Source organism: Rhinopithecus bieti, unplaced genomic scaffold (assembly GCF_001698545.2).
Source record: "Rhinopithecus bieti isolate Rb0 unplaced genomic scaffold, ASM169854v2 scaffold_41913, whole genome shotgun sequence".
NCBI lineage: Eukaryota > Metazoa > Chordata > Mammalia > Primates > Cercopithecidae > Rhinopithecus > Rhinopithecus bieti.
In genome coordinates, this window is record NW_016818964.1 from 1643405 (window position 1) to 1665631 (window position 22227).

Below are 22227 nucleotides of genomic sequence, written 5' to 3' on the forward strand. Positions count from 1 at the left end.
GGGTGGAGGGGGTGCGGGTCACGAGGCAGGGGTAGAAGGGAGTGCAGGTCTCGAGGCAGGGCTTGAGGGAGTGCGGGTCAAGAGGCAGGGGTGGAGGGGGTGCAGGTCCTGAGGCAGGGGTGGAGGGGTGCGGGTCACGAGGCAGGGGTGGAGGGGGTGCGGGTCACGAGGCAGGGGTAGAAGGGAGTGCAGGTCTCGAGGCAGGGCTTGAGGGAGTGCTGGTCAAGAGGCAGGGGTGGAGGGAGTGCAGGTCCTGAGGCAGGGGTGGAAGGGGTACAGGTCCCGAGGCAAGGGTGGAGGGGATGCGGGTCACGAGGCAGGGGTGGAGGGGGTGCAGGTCCTGAGGCAGGGGTGGAAGGGGTGCTGGTCATGAGGCAGGGATGGAGGGGGTGTGAGTCCCGAGGCAGGGGTAGAAGGGGTGCAGGTACCGAGGCAAGGGTGGAGGGGATGCGGGTCACAAGGCAGGGGTGGAGGGGGTGCAGGTCCTGAGGCAGGGGTGGAAGGGGTGCAGGTCCCGAGGCAAGGGTGGAGGGGATGCGGGTCACGAGGCAGAGGTGGAGGGGGTGCGGGTTGTGAGGCAGGGGTGGGGGGTGCTGGTCACTCCCTGCTCACCCCCATCCATGCTGCCCAGCTCTGAGCCTCGGAGGCTGACTGCCATAGAACGCAGCATTCAAGATCCAGGGCTTCCAGTTGCACTTGGCCAAAAGGGCTCACTAGCAGGAGACCAGAGGGCAGGAAGAGGGAGGGGCGGGGTATTTAGTCCCCTCTCTCTCCTTGCTTCAGCGACATGCCTGGGCAGTGGCTGTGGCTTGCTATGACTGCCATCACAGAGCTTCTGTGACACTTTCTTCACCTTACCTGCAGCCCAAGGAGCAGGAGCAGCTCCTCTCTGTTGCCAGGCTCTGGGTGCCTCACCAGCCCCCGCTGCTCCCTTAACCCTCTCCATAGCTCAACAAACAGCCCCTGCTTTCAAGGCTCTCTTTGAACCACTGAGGGTGAGCTCTGCTTCCTGCCAGCTCCCCGGCTGACATGAAGAGGAACATGTTCTGGGTCACCACACATACAGGGTCAGAAGACAGGGAGCAAACTTGAGCCAGAGAGATGAGCCCAGAACCATCAGGCCACATGGGCCAGGCATGGACCCTCACCAGGAGAGAGGCCAGGCTGAGGAGACACAGTCTGGAAAAGGTGAGCGTCAGCATGGGGACAGTGACACAAGCTCAGAAATGGAGGGGATCCTGCTCTGCTGCAAAAGGCCCATGCTTACAAGGTATTGGGGTACTGATTGTGTGGTAACCTTGGAAAATTCAGGAAGGCCACATGAGGTTTTTATGAGGAACCAGAGAGGTCTGGTTAGCATTGGGGCAGGGGCAGGGGTTGGAAGGGTCAGAGTAGAAAGAGCCTAGACCATAGGAAACAGCAGATCTGAGTTCAAAGACCCACAGTGATTGGTGCTTGGAGCTCTGTGACTTTAGAAATGTCACAGAAGCAAGTGACAAATCTGAGCCTCAGTTTCCTCATCTGCAAAATGAGGAGAATAATAAATAGATCCCGTCTCACAGAGCTATTCTGAGAACTAGGAAGATAAAAGTAAAAATGTCCAAGGCAGAGGAGGACACAGGCTCCACAATGACAAGGATTTTGGTTCAAGGTCAGACAGCTGGGGTTCCCTGGGACAGTGACCCATACCCACACCAAAAGTCCCACTCCAAATCTGGACTGGCTCCATACCACTAAGGAACCACTGGAGGGATCACTCCAAAAGACAATTTAACTTGCAAGCTGCTGTTTGATACTCTCCAGAAATTAACTTTCCAGACTCCAATTCCCCAAACGACTCCTAACCCTCCACTACTAGCTGCAGATTCCTCAACACAGAACTGGGGCCAGGCTGTGTGATAAGTACTTTAACGCTATATCTCAATTACTCTTCTTAACCTTAGGGGTTGGTGCTATGACAACCCCTTTTCCAGGCAAGGGGCTGAAGCACTCTCAGTGCTGGGAAAAAGCAGGACCAGAGGCCACCCAGAGACCACCCACCTCCTCCAGAGCCCAGCACTCCTTGCCCCTTTCCCTAGGTGAGGAACAATCACAAGGGGAAAAGGCCATGGGCACAGCTGCAGCTAGGCCATGGCCCCCAGCCCCATGGGCAGAGAGAGGGGGTCTGGGGCAAGAGTGAGAAAGGAGGGGAGGGAGGGTACATGAGAGAGAAGTGAGTGCTATATGCGTGCCTGGTGCACAGGAGATAACACAGCATTCAAATCTGGAAGCACAAACTCCCACAAGACCTTCACTTTCTGTAATTCCCCAAAATGTATGGGTTTGTTTATTTCACCAAGAAGTATGTATTCCTCCTACAGACTATAAAAACAATATATACAACTTACTTCTGTAACCCAAAGAAATAATCATCACAGGCTTGCCCCGACAATATCAAAAGTGGATGTTTATCACAATACTATTTATAAAGGTGAGAGACTAGAACGGTGGCCAGCATCAACCAAGGGACTCAAAGAACTTCAGTTACAATCAGATAATATTATGCAGTCATTTAAAAAGCAAGCCTAAGTAGACATTTAACAAAGGGGGAAGCACTAAGAGAATGCTAAGTGTGTTTGTGGGGACAGATTACAACAGAACCACAACTCTCTTTACAACTATGTCAAGGCTGGTGGCTCATTCCTGTAATCCCAACACTTTTAGAGGCCGAGGCGGGCAGATCACTTGAGGTCAGGAGTTCAAGACCACCCTGGTTAACATGGTGACACCCCATCTCTACTAAAAATATAAAAATTAGCCAGGCATGGTGGTGCGTCCCTATAATCCCAGTTACTCTGGAGTCTGAGACAAGAAAATCGCTTGAACCTGGGAGGCGCAGGTTGCAGTGAGCCAAGATCGAGCCATTGCAATCCAGCCTGAGTGACAGAGCCAGACTCCATCTCAAAAAAAAAAAAACTGCATCAAAGCTGGGCATGGTGGTGCACACCTATGGTCCCAGCTACTCGGAAGGCTGAGGTGGGAGGATTGTTTGAGCCCAGGAGTTCAAAGCTGCAGTAAGCTATGATCACACCACTACACTCCACCCTGAGTGACAGAGCAAAATCTCATCTCTAAAAAAAGTTTAATTGAAAAAAAAAGTTTTTTTAAATGCATCAATGTGTGTGCCATTTTTATGTTCAAAGGACATGAATAAAGTCACACTTTATTCACATTTTAGTGTGCTGGTTATCCTTGAGCTGGGGGAAACACATTTTGTTCCCATAAGCTACACAGGAGGCTCTCCAGACCTTCCTGAAAGACACTTTCAAACCCGCTTCTAGAGGGTCAGAAAATCGTGCAGGACAGAGGTCAGGCACTAGCGGGAGGCCCTGGTCCCACAGCAGGTCTATGCTATTTGAAGTCGTAAAACAGGTCAATGGTGGCCCAGTGTGAGGGGCTGCCTGGCTCACGGTCAAGGCCAGGGCCTGGCCTATCACACACCAAGGCGTTTCATCTTCTCCCCAAGAAGATCTACTCGGTGGGCAGGGGTCCTTGTCCCTGCTGGACAAAGGAAGGCACTCAAGGCTCAGACGGCAAAATAAGTGAGGGTCCTGAGCAATCAGGCGGAATATTCGGTCGACAGGCAAACTCATCAAGTCCTACCCTCGCCAGGCCCCAGAGCCCTGGCTTAAGGGAGGGCCGGGCCTGGCATTTATCAAGATTTATCAAGTTCAGTAAATATAGGCCCTCACCCCACCCCCATCTCCCATCTCTCTCCCACGCCAGACCCTTCTCCAAGCCCCACTCCTTGGCCATTAGCTCAGTCCCAAAGGCATCCTTGCCCATCCCGGCTGCCGATGATCCTGTCAAAACACTGTAAATAACTTATTTCTACTTGGCAGGGCCTGAAGCAAAAAGACTGCCTGGGCAGGGAAGGGAGTGAGCCAAGGTCTGCCTCCAAGCCAGGAAACCCACACCCTCCTGCCCAGGGACCCCCTGATCCCCCACCCACCTGAGATGGCAGAGACACACAGTGGAGGCCAAACTCCTGCCCAGTGAGACAGGGGTGTGAGCTTCACAAGACCCCTCGAGTCATCTCAGGAGCAAGAAAACCAGTGAGCTTCCCACTCCCCACAGCCCCACACAGCACACTAAGCCCTGTCCCTGACCTCAGGCTACCCACGCCTCCCCTAAGAGGACCTGAGTTTTAGAAGGCCTTCTCACCTGCCCTCCCCTCATCTCAATCATCCATCTCGTCACCATCTGGTAGACGGGCCTCAGCGGTAGTTGTGCCGCTGCCCAGGGCTGCACAGCTATGGAGGGATGGAGCTGGAACTAGGGAGGGGTCACTGGACTCTCACCAGGCAGGCAGGCTTCAGAGCAGAAGAGGCACTGGCTATGCCATCACACCCCTGGAATCCAATACCAGCTCCATAGCTTACATGCTAGGCAGTGACAAGCCCACCTGTGTGAGCCTCAGTCCTCTCACCTGGCAAGTGGGGCACTAACCCTGGCACCCAGTAGGCAAGGCACACATAGGAGTTCTCACTGCTGCTGGCTGGGCTGCTCAAAGAAGCCCAGCCCAGAGACCAAATGCACTTTGGAACTTTTATGTGCGCATTCTAGAGCTCTGAAGCAATCCTACTAGGTGCTTACTGCCCAGACATCAGGGCTGGTGACCTTTTAAAAAAAAAATTGGCCGGGCATGGTGGCTTATGCCTGTAATCCCAGCACTTTGGGAGTCTGAGGCGGGTGGATCACGAGGTCAGGAGATTGAGACCATCCTGGCTAACATGGTGAAACCCCGTCTCTACCAAAAATACAAAAAATTAGCTGGGTCTGGTGGCGGACGCCTGTAATCCCAGCTACTCAGGAGGCTGAGGCAGGAGAATGGTATGAATCCGGGAGGCGGAGCTTGCAGTGAGCCGAGATCGCGCCACTGTACTCCAGCCTGGGCGACAGAGCAAGACTCCGTCTCAAAAAAAAAAAGAAAAGAAAAGAAAAATTAAAATTTTTGTAGAGATGGGGTCTCACTATGTTGCCCAGGCTGGTCTTGAACTTCAGGCTTCAAGCAATTCTCCTGCCTTGGCCTCTCAAAGTGTTGGGACTATAGGCATAGGCCATCACGGCTGCTGCTGGTGGCCTTCCTGCAGAGAAGCCAGCTCTAAATGTTCCCCCAGGACACCTGATCAAAGCCCCCTCTCAGACCTCAGTATCCCATTCCCATCGGAACCCTGGGAACCTCCCCAGGCAGCTTCTGTAGAAGTGCTGAGTGAGCCGCACGCACCACCGCCAAGTTTCTGGGACACAGCTGCAGGGCCGGGCACCAGCAAGCCGGGATCTCCTTATAGGGTATACTCTAAAGCCATTGCATGAAGCTCAAAAAGAGAAAGACTCAGATTGACAGTCGAGCTGGAAAACAGGCCTATGGAAAGAGAACTAGACACCAGGGCAACCAGGTCCCTGAAAGGGCTGTCTCTGCCCACCATTTGTGCAGAACATCAGAGAACCTGAGGCAAAGACGGGAGCCACTGTGCTTCCCAGGGGAGTTCTTGAGCTGGGGGTGGATCAAGCGGAAGGAGACAGAGCCAAGTTACAACTCTGGATTTACACAGCTTTTGGAAAAGCCATGATGCGTGTGCAGGGAATCCCTGGGACCTCCCCTGCCAATAATGAGCTAGCATGGGAGGGGGTCATGGGGCTAGGGTCAGGGGTTGGCACTCCCCGGGGGTGATGCCTTCACCCCATCATGGCTAGACCCGGGGAGATCCAGAAAGAAGGAAAACGTAAATTAGCCCATGCCCCCAAATGCACCCCAGCCAGAGCAAAATGTGCTCTAACCCCAGGGGGCAAGCTGGGAGCTCACTCACTCACAGCAGGAGAATCATCCCTAGTCAGCCCTGCTTTAGCCAAACCAAACAGACATAACTTATGCTACAGACATTTCTGACTTTTTTACTCATGATAATAAATCAAAGAGAAGAGATCCTTTCATTTTGGCTCATCTGCCCATCGCATCCTTTAAATACACAACATGCCTCATTCAGACTCACATTTCCTTGGGCCACTGATGATGACAGTGAAGGTGGTGGAGGTGGCACCAGTAAATAATCACAAACAGCTCCTTCTGAGGACAGCAGCCATCTTAGCAAGGAGCTGGTCTCAAGTTTCGAGGCCAGAATGGCACAACAGAGAAAGGGGGTCCTGCTGACACACACTGACTAAGGCTCTACTCTGGTATACTGTATGGCTTTTTCCATAACAGAAAGCTTTAAAAATAATGAATAAGCCCTCTAGAACCCCACTGCCTGGGTTCCTATCCCAGCTCCTGCACTTAATAAGCATGCAACTTTGGGCAAGCTACTTCATCTTTCTTTGTTTTCGTTTCCTTGTTCATAACAGGTGATGACAATAGTAAATGCCTAACAATAAATTATAAGGAACACACAAATTAATATATGTAAATACAACCAAGGCTGGCACAAAGTGTGTGCTCAATCGGAGTTGGCCTTTTATTCACAAGGCACTGTACAGGACTGGTGGCCACACCTCCGTCCTTATAGAAGTACTGGCTGCAGTCTGACGCTGCCTTGTAAAGCCCTGGTCCCCCAGCCTCCCACTTCTTGCACAGAGCCAGGCATGGGAGACACCATGGTAAACAACCAAATCACTGGCCTGAGGTATATCCTTGTATGCACTGCCAGTGGGACTGCAAAGAGATACAAACAGGCTACAAGCCATTTGGCGGCACCACCCTGTAAGATCTCAATGCCCTAAACTCCATGAAGTCACTTCTAGACCGCAACCCAATGAAACAGCCTGAGATGTGACTTAGGTCCCCAAAGATTTAGGTCCAGAGACACCCAGGGCAGCACTGTTAGTAACAGCAAACCAGAAACAACCTAGAACTTGAGACTCTGGAGCAGAGAAATGGTTCAGATGCTGGGACATAGGGTTGGTGGGAAGCTGGTGCAGCCACTCTAACAGCAATTTCCAAGGTGTTTAAATGGCACAGGCAAATGCTCAACCATTCCCCCGACGAGGGGCACAGAAAACTAGGGGCACAGAAAAGCCCAACCTGAATGCATATCATATAGAAAAAAGAGCATATTTTATGTAAAAATTGCTTTAATGATTATCTCTGGGTTTTCATTTGTAAGCCTATCTTGACTTCCCAAGATTTCCACAAGTACATATTACTTAATGAGCAAAAGAATAATCTAGAATTATTTTTAGCAAACACAGACCCTCAAAGGCCTGCCACATCCTGTGTAGCACAACAGCTCAGTCTTTAATTCACTCTCCCAGTAGACACAGCACACATCAGGGCCAGACCATGCACTCCTCGGAGACCAGCAAGTCCCAGCCTCAGGAGGACACACCAACAGGCGGCTCAGCTTGGTGTGTGTGCATGTGTGCGTGTGTGCGTGTGTGCGTGTGTGTGTGTGTGTGTGTGTGTGTGTGTGTGTGTGTGTAGAGCGGGGCAGAGGCGTCTGCTGGGAAAGCAGGGGAGGTGTCACTGCCAAGGTGACATTTAGCAGGTTTTTTTTTTTTTTTTTGAGACAGAGTCTTGCTCTGTTGCCCAGGCTGGAGTACAGTGGCACAATCTCAGCTCACTGCAAGCTCCGCCTCCTGGGTCCACGCCATTCTCCTGCCTCAGCCTCCCAAGTAGCTGAGACTACAGGCGCCTGCCACCATGCCCAGCTAATTTTTTGTATTTTTAGTACAGACAGGGTTTCACCGTGTTAGCCAGGATGGTCTCGATCTCCTGACCTTGTGTTCCGCCTGCCTCGGCCTCCCATAGCGCTGGGATTACAGGCGTGAGCCACTGTGCCCGGCCGACAGTTAGCAGTTCTAAAAGCATGAATAGAAATATGAGAACAGGGAAGGGGCTAAAGAGGGAGATGCCAGCTCCTCAATGAACCGAAATACTCAGGGACGCTTCCTGGTCTTTAGAACTGACCTGAAGCAATGCATCTCCATTCCTGGCTTTGACTATGATGGTGCTGCTTCTGGCTGGGCATGGAGCACGGTCCAGGGCCCTCAGGTCAAGACCCTCCTCCTCAGAGTCTCGGCCCTGCACCAGGCCAAACGAGAACTGACTGCTGCGGAGTCCAGTGTTTGTGTCCAAGTTTCTCCATCTGCGCCCAGATTCCCTAGAATCACACTCTGAGTAGCAATGCTATGTATGGATACCTTCACCCCAGAATGCCAGGACAGTCAGCTACTTTAAGAGCAGAGTCTTGCTTCTGGCCCTTTCTAACCCCCATTCCATCCCTTCCTCTTTCCCCTGTGTTCTTCATTCCATCTCTTTCCTTTGCTTTTACGTAAAATGCTTATCTGGCACGCTCCACTGAGGCCATGGAATTCTTGACATTTGACGGCCAAGCAAGGGTGGAAGCTACCAGGGAGATCCAGTCCCAACCCTGCATGGTGTGGTGAGGAAGGCCTGGGGTTCTGGAAGCCAGCCTGCAAAAAGGCACCCAGGCACCCTGGAGCACAGAGAGCCCCACCTGCCCTGGCAGAGCTCTGTTGTCTTGACATGGTTTGTGGGAACATTTTTTTTTTTTTAAAGGATTTGCTCAAGTTGACTCGGTGCATCAAAGGCTGGGGAAAGAACCGCCCGAGAACTGAACATCACAGCCTTCGGAAGCCACGCAGGACTGCAACACGATGACAGCTTCTATTTCTAACAGCACACCTAAAAAGCTCAGGAACCAAAATAAAACGGATAGAAATGAAACCACCAGCCAGAGCAAAATGTGCTCTAACCCCAGGGGGCAAGCTGGGAGCTCACTCACTCACAGCAGGGTATGTTGACAGTACTCAAAGCAACTCACGAGCATTTCCCCACACTGTCTCCCCAAATGTGATTTTTTTTTTAATGGTCACGTTGCAGAACTGCTATGAGCAGACCCTGATTTATATAACCCTTCCCCCCACCTCACGTATCATCATTATTAAAAAACACTATGGGGATCATGCTTTCACCTAAGTTTGTATTATTTTTTATCTACATAGCCAAAGCAAACAGTAAATGTCGAAGAATGAAAATAATTTTCGGCCGGGCGCGGTGGCTCAAGCCTGTAATCCCAGCACTTTGGGAGGCCGAGACGGACGGATCATGAGGTCAGGAGATCGAGACCATCCTGGCTAACACGATGAAACCCCGTCTCTACTAAAAAATACAAAAAAAAAAAAAACTAGCCGGGCGAGGTGGCTAGTGCGGCGGCACGCCTGTAGTCCCAGCTACTCGGGAAGCTGAGGGCAGGAGAATGGCGTTAAACCCGGGCAGGCGGAGCTTGCAGGTGGAGCTGAGATCCGGCCACTGTATCCATCCTGGGCTGAGACTCCGTTCTCAAAAAAAAAAAAAAAAAAAAAGAAAAGGAAAATAATTTCATGTTTAGGGGAAAAAAAGAAAAAATACCTCATTTCAAATTAAAAAAAAAAAAAACCATAAAATCTATCTTTTAAAAAATGAATGAGTAAGCTGGAATCCACAATAGTTAGAAACCCCAGAAGTGATACAGAGGGGAGGCGAAAACAAACAAACAAACAAACAACTATATTCTCCACCCTGAAACAACGTATCTTTCTCAGCGGCCCAGTTTCATCTGTAGCTGTATTTTCCCCACTCAAATGCCACCACTGTTCACAACAACAGACGAGTAAAAATCAGTTAATATTCCTTCAGCATCTCTTAGGTGTCTTCAATCCTATGTGCTGTCATCCCTTTAAAGAGGAAGAAAAAGATCCACAGCCAGGAAACAGGCTCAGAAACTCAAACCCGGGTCTCTGGATCCCACAGGGAGGTGAGGCACAGCCAAGAGCAATCTGTGTCCATTACTTGCCTCAAATGACCACATGGAAACACTATGTGCAGAGCCAGCCCCCGAAGCCCATGGCGGTCCTCCTTGGAGGTGCTGGGGTCTGGGGAGAGGTCAGAGTCAGGCTCACGTGAATTTCAGAAAGCCACTGCCCAAGATATGGGTGGACCGCATGATGCCATGGGCTGTCCCAGCTCCAAAGATGTTAGAACCTTCCAATAAAGGCCACAGCAATCGTTATTCCCAAAGCCTCTTATGCTTGCCTCCAGAGCACACGGCAGAGAAAACTGACAGAAGGAAGAATGTTCACGGGTGTCCACCCCTACCTATGCCCCAGTGACCTGGAAATAAAATCCATCAAGAGCACCGGGGCCAGCCAGCTGGGGTACGCTGGAGAGTATGGGTGGCAGAGGGAACCCTGCTGTGGATTGATCATTTGACACTGTGTTCTGCATACCTTTTAAAAAAATGTTGGTACCATGTGAAAATATAACCTAAATAACAAGTACATTTTTAATGTTGAGATGGAGAATTTAGCACCTATAATCCTTCTGGAGATGCATACTATGTAACCACATGAGTCCCCTCTGGCTCTGAATTCAGAGAGCAGCTACCGACACAGGCCTCTGCTGCCTGTGCTCAGCACACCTATCAGAAAGCGCCAGTGCTGGCATGGGCTTTCCCTCCCCGGCGGCTGCTCCTCCTGCACCCCCATGCCCAGGCAGCTACCCAGGTACCACATCTACCCAGGTACCACACCCTGCCATCTGTCTCCTGCTGCCCTCTGTCACTGCAGGAGCCCCAGAAGAGCACATCACCCCTCACTAGGCTGCAGCCACAGTGTCTCTCAGAAAACTCTGCTCTCTGGCTTTCCAGTGTAGCCCTGTCTAACCACTCTCCATGTACCCTCCCCACAGCTGTTCCCCCATAGCCTCCAGTTGGAGCACCCAGCTTTCACCTGCAGAAGCCCCTCCATGCCCCCGACACAGCACCCCATGAACAACTCACCTGGCATCGCTACTCTCTCCAGCCTGGTCTCTCACTATCCCCCTCAAGCCTGGGGCTGCGACCTTTCCAAGCTATTGTCAGCCAAAGGACCCCCTTCCCCAGCTGCTCTCTGTGTGTGGGCCCCCGCCGTGCTCCCTGTCTGTAAGGCCGTTCTAACACCTGGCCTCCTGCCAGCCCCTATGCCTGGTTTATTCCATGTCAGGAGGTATGGCCTCCATCCTCTGATGGCCCACTCCTCCTACATGCCCAACCCTCCATTCCCACCGCTCCCCCACAGCTCACACAGGCCTGCCCTGCCCCTGGGCTTAGGCATCCCCATGATTTCCCTGCCAGTGGACATCCCCATGGTTCCTTCGCCTCCAGAGGCCCAGCACCCAGTTCTGCCTCGGCCCCAGGCACATGGACCTTCCCTTGGGGTCTTAGTGTCTCTTTCTCAGACTTGCCTTTTCTTGGTGGTTTGATGGTCACCCACCCAACCTCCTCCCCAGAAAGTCTGGTGCAGGAAGGGGTAAAAATACATACACAAAGGTCACCAGCATGCCAGCCAGCACCAGCTGCAGAGAAAACACGGACAGAAAGGTGTATGCCCACCGTTCACTCGTTTGCAAGCTGAGGGAACTTACTTTCTTCCTTGTCTGCTTGAGAAACAGCCACTGCACCAGAGACTGGGTTTCATAGTGTCTGAATTCTCAAGGCATTTGGATGGAGGACAGTGAATCTATAACCAGTTACTATACTTCTCACGCTTACAGCTTGCTCATTTGCATTTTCAAGTCAAACCCCGAGCCCTCTCATACCAACAGTCACCTTCTCCCCTGATCTTTTACAATAACTGGGGAAAGGCAGCCCGGAGAACAGGCCAGGGCAGGGGTCAGGCTGCAAAACATACTTTCCTAAGAATGGCCAGGCTGGAGGGGGCCCAGCAGCAGGTAGATCTTTCGTTCAGGGTCTTCCTCCACCAAATTCTGGACTGTTCCAGAAAGAGGCAGTGAGTCCCTGGATGGGAGACTGCTCCTCCTGAGCCTTCCCCACAGATTGGATTAGAGTGGAAGATGCCCTGAGGTGACAGCACCCAGCAAGACTGATGCAGGCTTCTGCCCAGCCCACAGGAGAGCCCCAGCCCCACTCCCCAGACCACAGACGACACACGGGATATTTTCTCCAACACAGGCTCACTGTGTACAGGGGAAGCAATCATAGTGCTGTGCTTGGCACTTGGTCATTTTAGTAACTAGGTGTTTTAGAAGGAAGCACAAGGACCTAGGGAGTGGGTCGAGCCCCGTCAGGCCTTGCCTCTCAGATACGATCTATTGGGTAGATGAGCTCATTGCCACTAACCAGACTCTTCTTCCAGGGAGCCTTCCTGACTTACCAGGCTGCGTGAGGGCCCTCCTCTGTGCCTGTCTGGTGTCCCTGCCCACCTTGGTCACTGTCCACAGACATCACAGAGAGTTGAAGGGGCCTGGCTTGGGCCTGTGTGTGCCCCTAGCACCTGGGGCCTATCCACAGCAGGTGTCTGGGAAACTGTTTCATGCTACTGTGTCCCATCTGCACAGCCTGGCTATAAGGGGCCCTCAGCTCAGCACTCAGTGAAACCAACTCAACACTGAAACGGTGGAGTCAGGGTGGCCCGTGCATCCAGCATTCCCATTACCATACCACAGAGCAGGGGGCTGAGGAAACAGGCACTTGCCACCATCACTGTCACGACAAGTAGCCTCTCAGGACAGGAGGTGGAGGGCATCTGGTCCCACAACCCTTACTATATTCTCCCCTTGTCCCATAGCTCAACTCCCTGCTCTCAACACAAAGCAGGACAACCTCTCCTTCTGAGCGGCCTGGGTCCTGGCTCCCCTGCAACTTCCTCTCCTGCCTGAGCAGCCCTGAGCAGATAGCGCTGTGTCTTTCATGATCATCATCACGTGGCCTAACAGACCAGGTCTACAGACAAGTCCACTGCCAAGCAAGTCTCGGCGAGCGGTTCTGGATCTCAGGGGAGGCACAGGCCCCAGAGTCAGGCCAGTCCAGCCCAGCCCCATCAGGGCCTCTGGATGGCCTGAGAGCAAAGCCTGGTGCTATGCCTCTCTGAGGAGGTACGTGCCTCAGGCCTGGTTCTGAGAAGTAAACAGAGTAATGTTCTGAAGCAGTGGCCTTCAAACCAAACCCCCACAAAATAAACGTTTAAAACCACATATCTATTTGCACATTTTAAGTTGATATGAAAATTTCTCATAAGTCTAAATACTTGTAGAGGATGTGATTTCCAACATACTGTAAATATTAACATTTTAAAATAAAACTGTTAATGTTTCTCTTTTAAATGGATCCAATGGTATCTAAATACCATGGTGATTTGAGATTCACCATCATCCATTTTTAAATTACATAATCAAGCTCTTCTTTAACTGTTGGAAATTTAACAGTGTTCCTTTTTCCTCCAAAAACTCTGATCTCCCTCCGAGATGTTTATACATCACAGTGTATTTTATGCTTGAAAGCTTTATACTGATTATCCTATTATACTACAGGGCCAAAAAATGCAAAAATCAATGTTTTAATTTTTTTTTAACTTCCTGTGACCATAAAGTTCTGTCAAAAGTGTTCTCCTGGACCGCATTATTGTAATAATTACTATAAGTATACAATTGATCAATAAGACAGAAAGATATTGCAAAACTGTATAAGAAATAACCTTTAAAAATAAACCTTATTAGGCCAGGCGCAGTGGTTCACGCCTGTAATCCCAGCACTTTGGGAGGCTGAGGTAGGCGGATCACCTGAGGTCAGTAGTTCAAGACCAGCCTGGTCAACATGGTGAAACCCCATCTCTACCAAACAAACAAACAAACAAACAAATTAGCTGGGCGTGGTGGCAGGTGCCTGTAACCTCAGCTACTTGGGAGGCTGAGGCAGGAGAATCGCTTGAACCTGGGAGGCAGAGGTTGCAGTGGGCCAAGATCATGCCTCTGCACTCCAGCCTGGGCAACAAGAGTGAGACTCCATCTCAAAATAAATAAATAAATAAATAAATAAATAAATAAATAAATAAATAAATTTTAATAAATAAATCTTATTAAAAATACATCTCTACAAAGAATGGGAATTTTTTGAAAAATTATTTCATGAATGCTCAGATGAATATTGCCTATTGCTAGAACCAAACAGTGTTTATCAATTTCATCTCCATTTTCTAATTTTTACAGATATGAGGGCAGAAACCACTTACTCAAATGTAAAAAATTGAATGGAAAGAGATTTACCATAGCAAATTCTTTGGATTCCTTTATAATTATATGCCAAGAATTACAGTAATCTAGTAATCTGTTATCAAAAATTATTCTTTTTTTTTTTTTGAGACAGTGTCTTACTTTGTCACCCAGCCTGAAGTGCAGTGGCACGATCTCGGTTCACTGCAGCCTCGACCTCCTGGGTTCAAGTGATCCTCCCACCTCAGCCCCCAAGCAGCTGGGATGACAGGCATACACCACCACACCCGACTAATTTTTTGCATTTGTGGTTGGTGGGGAGCCCTCAGATGAGGTTTTGCCATGTTGCTCAGGTGGGTCTCAAACTCCTGAGCTCAAGCAATCCACCCACCTCAGCCACCCAAAACAGAAGTTATTCTTAATGTGCTATCAGCTGAGGACACCATCAGGTCCTCTTTGAATTTTGCTGCAAGCAAGGAACTGGAAATACCTCCCTGGCCCCAGGATGACAATGACTGTTCACTGTACTTGACTACTGGGAGGGTTTTATGCCCTGAGGTCTCACACCTCAGTCAGGTCTGCCTGTGGATAGAGTGTACAGTTCTCCTGCAGACAGCCAGCTTCCAGTGTGCCAGGCCCAGTGCCAATTACTTCACCCAAATTAACTCAGTTCTCACAACGGTGCCAAGGGACCAGCACCACGATTATCCCCATTTTACAGATGAGCAGAAAGACACTGCGTTGTTAGGCAACTGGCCCAAGGTCACACAGGCAGGAACCTGACCCCAGGCGGCCCTGCACCTCACAGCGTGCACACCCTTCTGCAGAGTTGGGAGAAGGAATGAGCTAAACAGGCACAGGGGTAGCAGGGAAGGAGGGCTCCTGAGTTCCTCAGCCTTAGGCACAGGCACAAGAGGACACTGAGATCTGCAAAATCTACTTTCTTAAATATGCCCCCACACCCACCTCGGGAAGGGTACACACAAATGCTTCCTTAAAGTAAACCCACAATGCCTGGTACACTGGAGTCCTCAATAAAAGGACTGTTACTGTTGCCATTAAATAACAGGAAGAGAAACAACTCCCATGACCAAGCGACCTCCCTCCAGTCACCAGCGTTTTGCAGTCTTGAGTCCAGATTCTTGGCCCCAACATCTCTTTTTTTAGATAGCAGCCAAAGTCCAGGTAATAAGAGGAATGGAAGCATTTAGTAAAGGGAGAGCCAATAAACATGCAGAGGAGGCCGTTCGGCAGAAAACCAGGGGCCACAGGCTTTTGAGACAGACAGACCTGTACTCTAATCCCAACTTCACCACTGCCGGCTGAAATCCCCAAGAGAAGGCACAACATTCTGAGCCTCAGTTTCCCCAACTCTAAAGGGTTCTTAACACCACACCATCCCTGGGTGGCTGCAGAGAACAGGAAACGCCCCTCAGGGACCAGACATAGGACACAAGAAGATGGCTGGCAGCAAGGGGACACACATCCTCTTCAGTTACCAGCACCTGAACCCAGAGGACGGCAAACAGCCCCAGCTCCCAGGGCCCAGCAGCCTGGAGATCCTGTGCACAGAGGCCCAGCTGATTCTGAAAAGCCTCTCATTTTTGCAGAGTCCTTCTCAATGCCTTAAAATCTAAAAGTTCTCCAAACACAGGGATGCCAGGAGGAGGTGAACAGAGAGGTATCATGGTAGGTTTTATTTTTAGATGCTGGAGTGGAAAGTGTCCAGTCTGGCTTCGCTCTGGTGCCCAGTCACCACTTCCTCCCCCAAGCCACCACTGAAATGAACAGCATACATGTCTAGAAAGATTTTGCAATGCTTCTTCTGCCCCGGACATTCTGACACAATGGCTCCAGTCTCCTGTTCCTCCCACAGACCGAGCGGATTAAAGATTTTAGTCTAAATCTTCCCAGAACGCCATACAAATGAAACTCGCTGACCCCTGTCCATCTCTCATCCTGTCCTCGAGCGGTGGGGGTGACACCCACTGTGTGACAGTTTGAGGTCACATGTGAACAGGATCAGGCATGGGGGAAGGCTGTCTTGCCCTCTCAGGCAGTGTGTTTGCTGGGGAGCGCCTGAACTCACTTCCTCTGAAAATGGCTTCCACAGCAGTTCCCCCAAGTGGCTGGGTGGAACCACAGGGCAAGCCGGGGCCTTCCTGAGCACAGTGAGCCCCAGCTGTCAGTCTCAGGCTTACTGTGGGTAAAGTAGCATCTGTAAAGGATCCGTGGATTTCCAAGTGAACCACTATGGAGGGATAAAAGGGAAATGGGAGCCACCACATCCTAGAGCTGCAGTGGTGAGAGACCATCTAACCCCGTGAAGAGACGTACAACCACATCTCCTCTTTCCACACCTGTACCCCTGGCAGGCACTACAGATCAACCCCTGTTCCCACCCACTCACAGATTTAGGATCCTCCAGGCCACCAAAACCAATCAATCAGAAATGGTCCCTAAACACACACCCCTAAGCCATTCCTGAATTCCAATATCCCTCACTTGATGATGGAGAAATTAAAGCCCACAGAAAAATTCAGTGCACGTTGGGCACAGTGGCTCATGCCTGAAATCCCAGCACTTTGGGAGGCCGAGGTGGGCGGATCACCTGAGGTCAGGAGTTCAAGATCAGCCTGAGCAACATGGTGAAACCCCATCCCTACTAAAAATACAAAAACTAGCTGGGTGTGGTGGCGCGCGTCTGTAATCCCAGCTACTCAGGAGGCTGAGGCGCGAGAATCGTTTGAACCCGGGAGGCAGAGGTTGCAGTGAGCTGAAATAGCCCCACTGCACTCCAGCCTCCACTCCAGAGCGAGACACTGTCCCCCCCAAAAAAAACCAGAAAAGAAAAAAGAAAAATCTAGTGTACATCATGCAATTCTGCAGAGCCAAGAAGAGCCTGGACAAAAACCTAGAGCTGCTGAGAGGCTTCCAGAAACTACCTCCTTACCCCAAAACAAATCTCACACTTCCAGTGATAAGTTCAACAAACTACCAGCAGGGAGGTAAGGAGGATCCTTTACCAGCCCCACCCGTCAACCAGCCCCAGTCTGGTCCCAGGAGCAGGGGAAACCTGGGGCCTGCGATGCTGAACCTGCAGGAATGGGGACGCCGCTCTCCTATGGCCACTGAGGGAAGGCCTGGAGCTAAAGTTAACAGGGGTGGGCTAGAAGAGCTCCCCAGTGGGCTTTTTGAAAGCCCCTTAGATATTCTAACAGAGGCCAGCACCTCTTCTGCCCTGATCTAGTCCCCAGCTTGGGTTCCCCTCTCTGCAGCTACAGGCAGATGAGGCCCATAGGGCAAGGACATGGGATGCCAGCCCAGCTGCACAGGCCACAGAGTCACCCTCAACGGGGACAGCAAGGGGAACACAGGACATGGCCAGGTCACCATCAGGTTTACCAAGTACCCATTAGGCGCCAGGTACAGCCTTTAGTGCAAATAACACAGCCTGCCCCTCACACAGAGTCTCAGAGTATTTTGATGTTTCCTTCCTCCCCCTCCATCCATCCTTCCCTCTTCTCTCCATCCATCCTTCTACCCTTCCCCGCTCTCCACCCTTCCTTCCTTCTCCCTCCATCTTTCCACCTTTCCCGTCCCTCCAAGATCCTTCCCTCCCCCTCCATCCATTCTTCCTTCTTCTTCCATCCATCCTTCTTTTTCTAGTTAATGAGCACCTGACCCAAGTCCACCCAGGGTGAGGTTACACAAAGCACAAAGACACAAAGACAACTGAATGTCTAGCTGGGTGCCTACTGCCCCCTCACCCTTCCCACACCCACCCCAACCTGACCACTGCCACGCACACCCCCCTCAGCACTCCCAAACCAACCCTCTCCCCACTGACAAAGCCACAGCAACCCTCCAAACCCAAGAAGCCCCAATTGGAGTCTTCCCAGCCCAGGGCAGAAACCACATCAAATCCACAGGGGTGCTAAAAACAAGCTGCACGTGAAGAAGAAAGAAAGCTGTGTCTGACGCTGGAGGAGAGGAGGAGAGGAGGAGAGATGGAGAGGTGGGCGCCAAGGGCCCCCCTACCCAAAGAACCACAAGGACGCGTGTACTCACCTGCACAACTTCTATCCCTCGCTTCCTGTGGAGAAAAACAAAGAAAACAAGCGTTACTCCAGCAGGCTGGACACGTCCTTTCTGAAGGTTCCCAACAGCTGGCTGAGGGCAGGACCATGAGGGGGTTTCAGGAGGAAGCCAGCAGCTGCGCCTCTCCTGCCACTGTCCCAGAATGGCCATGTCTTCCACTCCCAGCCACTCCTCACACCACCTTCCCGCTGAGAGGGGTGGCTCCGCAGAGGGACTTGCTGGAGTCCTCCGGAAGCCCCACACCAGCCACCTCCCTCTACTCCTGTGCCAGGCCTCTGTCAGCGGAGTTCCAGCCTGGTTGTCCCAAGGCCCCTGCCATCGAATTTACCACCGTCCCCCACCACCTGCCGTCCCTGCTGAGCTCAACCCTCACGGCTCCCCCGTCCTCCCCATCAGGCCTTACCCCAGGACCTGCCACAGCCAGTCATGTCCCAACCCATCCACTGCCACACACGGGAAGCCCCACAGTCCTGCCCACTGCCTTCCCAACGCCCCACTGACGCCTGCCCCAGCCTCGCCAACAGCCTCCAAGCTGCACTCATGTCCCCCACATCCTCGCCCTTCACACGCAGTCCCGCGGCCACCACATAACCTGACTCTTGCCACCCAATGTTAAGAGCCTCATGGCCTGGGTTGGGGTTTGCCCAGAACACACAAAGGCTTTCTGTTGACTCCCACCCTTCCCTTCCCCACCCATGTCTTTTTGTTTTGAGACAGAGTCTCACTCTGTTGCCAGGCTGGAGTGCCATAGTGTGATCTCAGCTCACTGCAACCTCTACCTCCCGTGTTCAAGCGATTCTCCTGCCTCAGCCTCCCGAGTAGCTGGGACTACAGGCGCCCGCCATGATGCCTGGCTAATTTTTGCATTTTTAGTAGACATGGGGTTTCACCATATTGGCCAGGCTGGTCTCGAACTCCTGACCTTGTGATCCACCCACCTCAGCCTCCCAAAGTGCTGAGATTACAGGCATAAGCCACCATGCCCAGCCTCCCCTACCCCACGTTTCTTACTGTGAGCCCAGGAAGTGCCCACCTGTGCAGCTCTGGCACACAGGGCTTTCTCCTCCCTGGCCCTGGTACCCACCTCACACCCCAGCCTTGAGGATTCCGCTCAGCATAGCCTCTCCAGGACGCCTCCCCACCTGGAAGAACTTAAGGCAACCACTGTCTTGGCCCTTTGTTCTGGGGTATTGATTGCTATGAGTCAGGGATGAGTGCTGGTGTAGGGCCACCAGGACCTGCAGGACCAAAGCGCCCAAAACAGCATGCTGTGCACATTGTGCCGGGAAGAAAGGCCTCCAGCAGATGCTCAGAGACGGCTGCAGCCAGGCAAGGTCAGGAATCTGTGGTTTACTCACCCAAGCTCCTTGGAGCAGGGACTATGCCAAACTTTAAAGCTATGTGTGCCCGTGCCCAGCTATGATACCCCCTGGCACACAGACACTCCTCAACGGCTGCTGGCAGACGAAGGTGTAAATGTGTAACAATTTAGCTTAGTGGCCGGGCGCGGTGGCTCAAGCCTGTAATCCCAGCACTTTGGGAGGCCGAGACGGGCGGATCACGAGGTCAGGAGATCAAGACCATCCTGGCTAACACGGTGAAACCCCGTCTCTACTAAAAAATACAAAAAACTAGCCGGGCGAGGTGGCGGGTGCCTGTAGTCCCAGCTACTCGGGAGGCTGAGGCAGGAGAATGGCATAAACCCAGGAGGCAGAGCTTGCAGTAAGCTGAGATCCGGCCACTGCACTCCAGCCTGGGCGACAGAGTGAGACTCTGTCTCAAAAAAAAAAAAAAAAAAAAAAAAAAATTTATTTTACCCCCCGGCCCCACCCCCCGGGTGGTAAAAAAAAACAAACCTCCACAGTCTGGGCCCTTGAGAGGCTCAAGGCCTTAGGGAGGAGATGGGCAAAAGCCCCGCAGGAACCTTTGGGCACCCCTGCTGCCTTGTTTCATGGCACAGCTGAGGCGCTGCCCACTAATTCCTAAATCTGTTTGTCAGCTCATTCAGTGAGGGCTTCCTTAGCACCTTCTGATACCAAGGCACTGAGCGGAACCTCACAAAGGAGCCACTCCAAGAGACAGGAAGACAGAGGCCAAGGAGAGCTGACCAGGTCCCACTGTGGGAAGCACCCAGCCCACCTTTCCTCAAACCCCCGACACCTCAACAGAAACCTGGGCCCCAAGGAGTCCAGTTTGAGAACCACCCTGGTTGAGGCATTCAGGGACCCTCAGCGTCTCTTAGCTTCTCTGCAGTTCCTGTAGGAATGGTGGCCAATATCCATCTGCTTCCATGATTTCATGAGGGACAGGGGAGACACACAACAGCATAGCACTGGGCCACCAAAGCCCACAGCACAGTGACAGATAGCATCATGAGGAACCTGTGCTACACCCAACCATCAGCTCACAACCTGCACCGTTTCTGAGCACCTGTGGACACCTCAGCCCCTGCCTCATTCCCAATCATCCTGGCCCCCACCGAAGGGACAAGAAAGCTGCAGGAAGCGTCACTGATGGGAACCTGCCCCAGGACACACAGCAGAGGACCTTGAGGAGCCAGCCCAAACTCCAGCAACCCAGCTCCAGGATGGAAAACCCAAGCCCCAAATCACCCAGAGTGTGAACCGCACAATGGGAAAGGCCAGGGACAGAGGAGCATAAGTGACCCACACCAGTTGGCGCAGACTTCCACTGGGCTCTGTGCCAGGACCTCGGTTTCCCTCTGAGTCAACCCTGCTGGCATCCAGGTTATCTCAGCATGTGACTCTCATCTCTTTACTGAGGTCAATTCCAATCAGTCTACATTTTACACCATCCCAGGCAGTCCTCCCTCCCTTAGTCCTAAAAAAACAGTCTCTAACTCTGAAAACAGATGGAACACATAAAATAGGAAAGCAACAAAAAAGTAATCTAGAGAAAAGATCGGCTGCAATCTTAAGTGGGGTTGGGTTCCCAGGAGCCACAGCAGTTCCTCTGTCACTCAGAGCTCCAAAATAAGGATAAACTGCAACAGTGGCAGAAAAGAGGGGGCCACCCATGTATGCTGCACACCCCTTGAAGCTCACCACTCACCAATACCTTCTGCAGCCTCATAAGGGTGGCAGAGTGGTTGCCCCATTACCTGCGGAGCAAGCCGAGGCATGGGAGACTCGCAAAGTGCAGGAGCTGGCCCCGAGCAGGGCTCTCCCCACACCCAGGTGTTCACCAGGTGCACTACCATGGGCAAGGGTGGCACCAAGCAAGGAGGCCTGGTCTCCAGCCTCCAGGGCCTCAGTGCAATGGAAGGACCAGGAGGTGGCAGGCAGAAAACTGCATCCCCTCTGGTGGTGGAATCCCATGCGCACCACCACAGCCTCTTGGGAAAATAAAACAACCTGTCGGGCTGATTTTTCATCGGGAAACTCCTGCAGAACAAAGGCACCAACAACCTTGATGCCCTAAGAAGCACGTTCCTGAAGTCCCACCATAACCAGAAAGTTCAGAAATTGAATGACGAAGCCAAAGGGGAAGAGGGAGAAGGATGGAACATGAGGGACAGTGGGAAGGAAGAGAAGCCAGAGCACTGGCTGTCAAGTGACTGACTGTTCCTCCTAAAAACCCTGGATCCACAATCTCACCTCATCACCCCACAGACAGGCTCAAGTGTGCAATATGTTTCCAGTTCTGCCCTGTTAATTACCTACCTGTATGCGATAGCAAAACACTAGCAGCAAACTAAACCGCAGTCAAAGGAATAGTACGCAGCAGTAAAAAGAACACAGAAGGCCTCCAGGCACCCACAAGGAATTATCTCCAAGACGTTGCTGTGTGAAAAACGTAAGATGCAAAACCCTGTGTGCTGCAGACAACTATCTGTGTTTAGAACAACATCCGGGACAAGCATGTGTGCTTGTGTACACTTGGAGTGAACCTGAGGGTGCTACAGAAAAATGATCATGGCAGGGCCCCTGGTCAAGGACAAGGGCAGCTGGGGTGGCCGAGGGACTTCCTTTTCACGTGTCCCCTCATACATCACTTCAATGTTGTGCCAGGGGCCTATAACATGTTATCAAAAACTGGAAAATATATTTTTTAAATTGTTTCTTTTTTTTTTTTTTTTTTTTTTT

General features: G+C 51.7%; 1 protein-coding gene across 2 annotated transcripts in view; it reads right to left on the bottom strand.

The window, feature by feature from the left end:
- ITPK1 (inositol-tetrakisphosphate 1-kinase) overlaps nt 1-22227 on the bottom strand; it is a 182341-nt gene that overhangs the window by 118237 nt on the left and 41877 nt on the right. For both annotated transcript variants that reach the window (XM_017857903.1, XM_017857901.1), the window contains one exon: nt 18092-18116. In XM_017857903.1, the coding sequence (XP_017713392.1) occupies nt 18092-18116 (25 nt within the window). The remainder of the gene's footprint in view (nt 1-18091; nt 18117-22227) is intronic.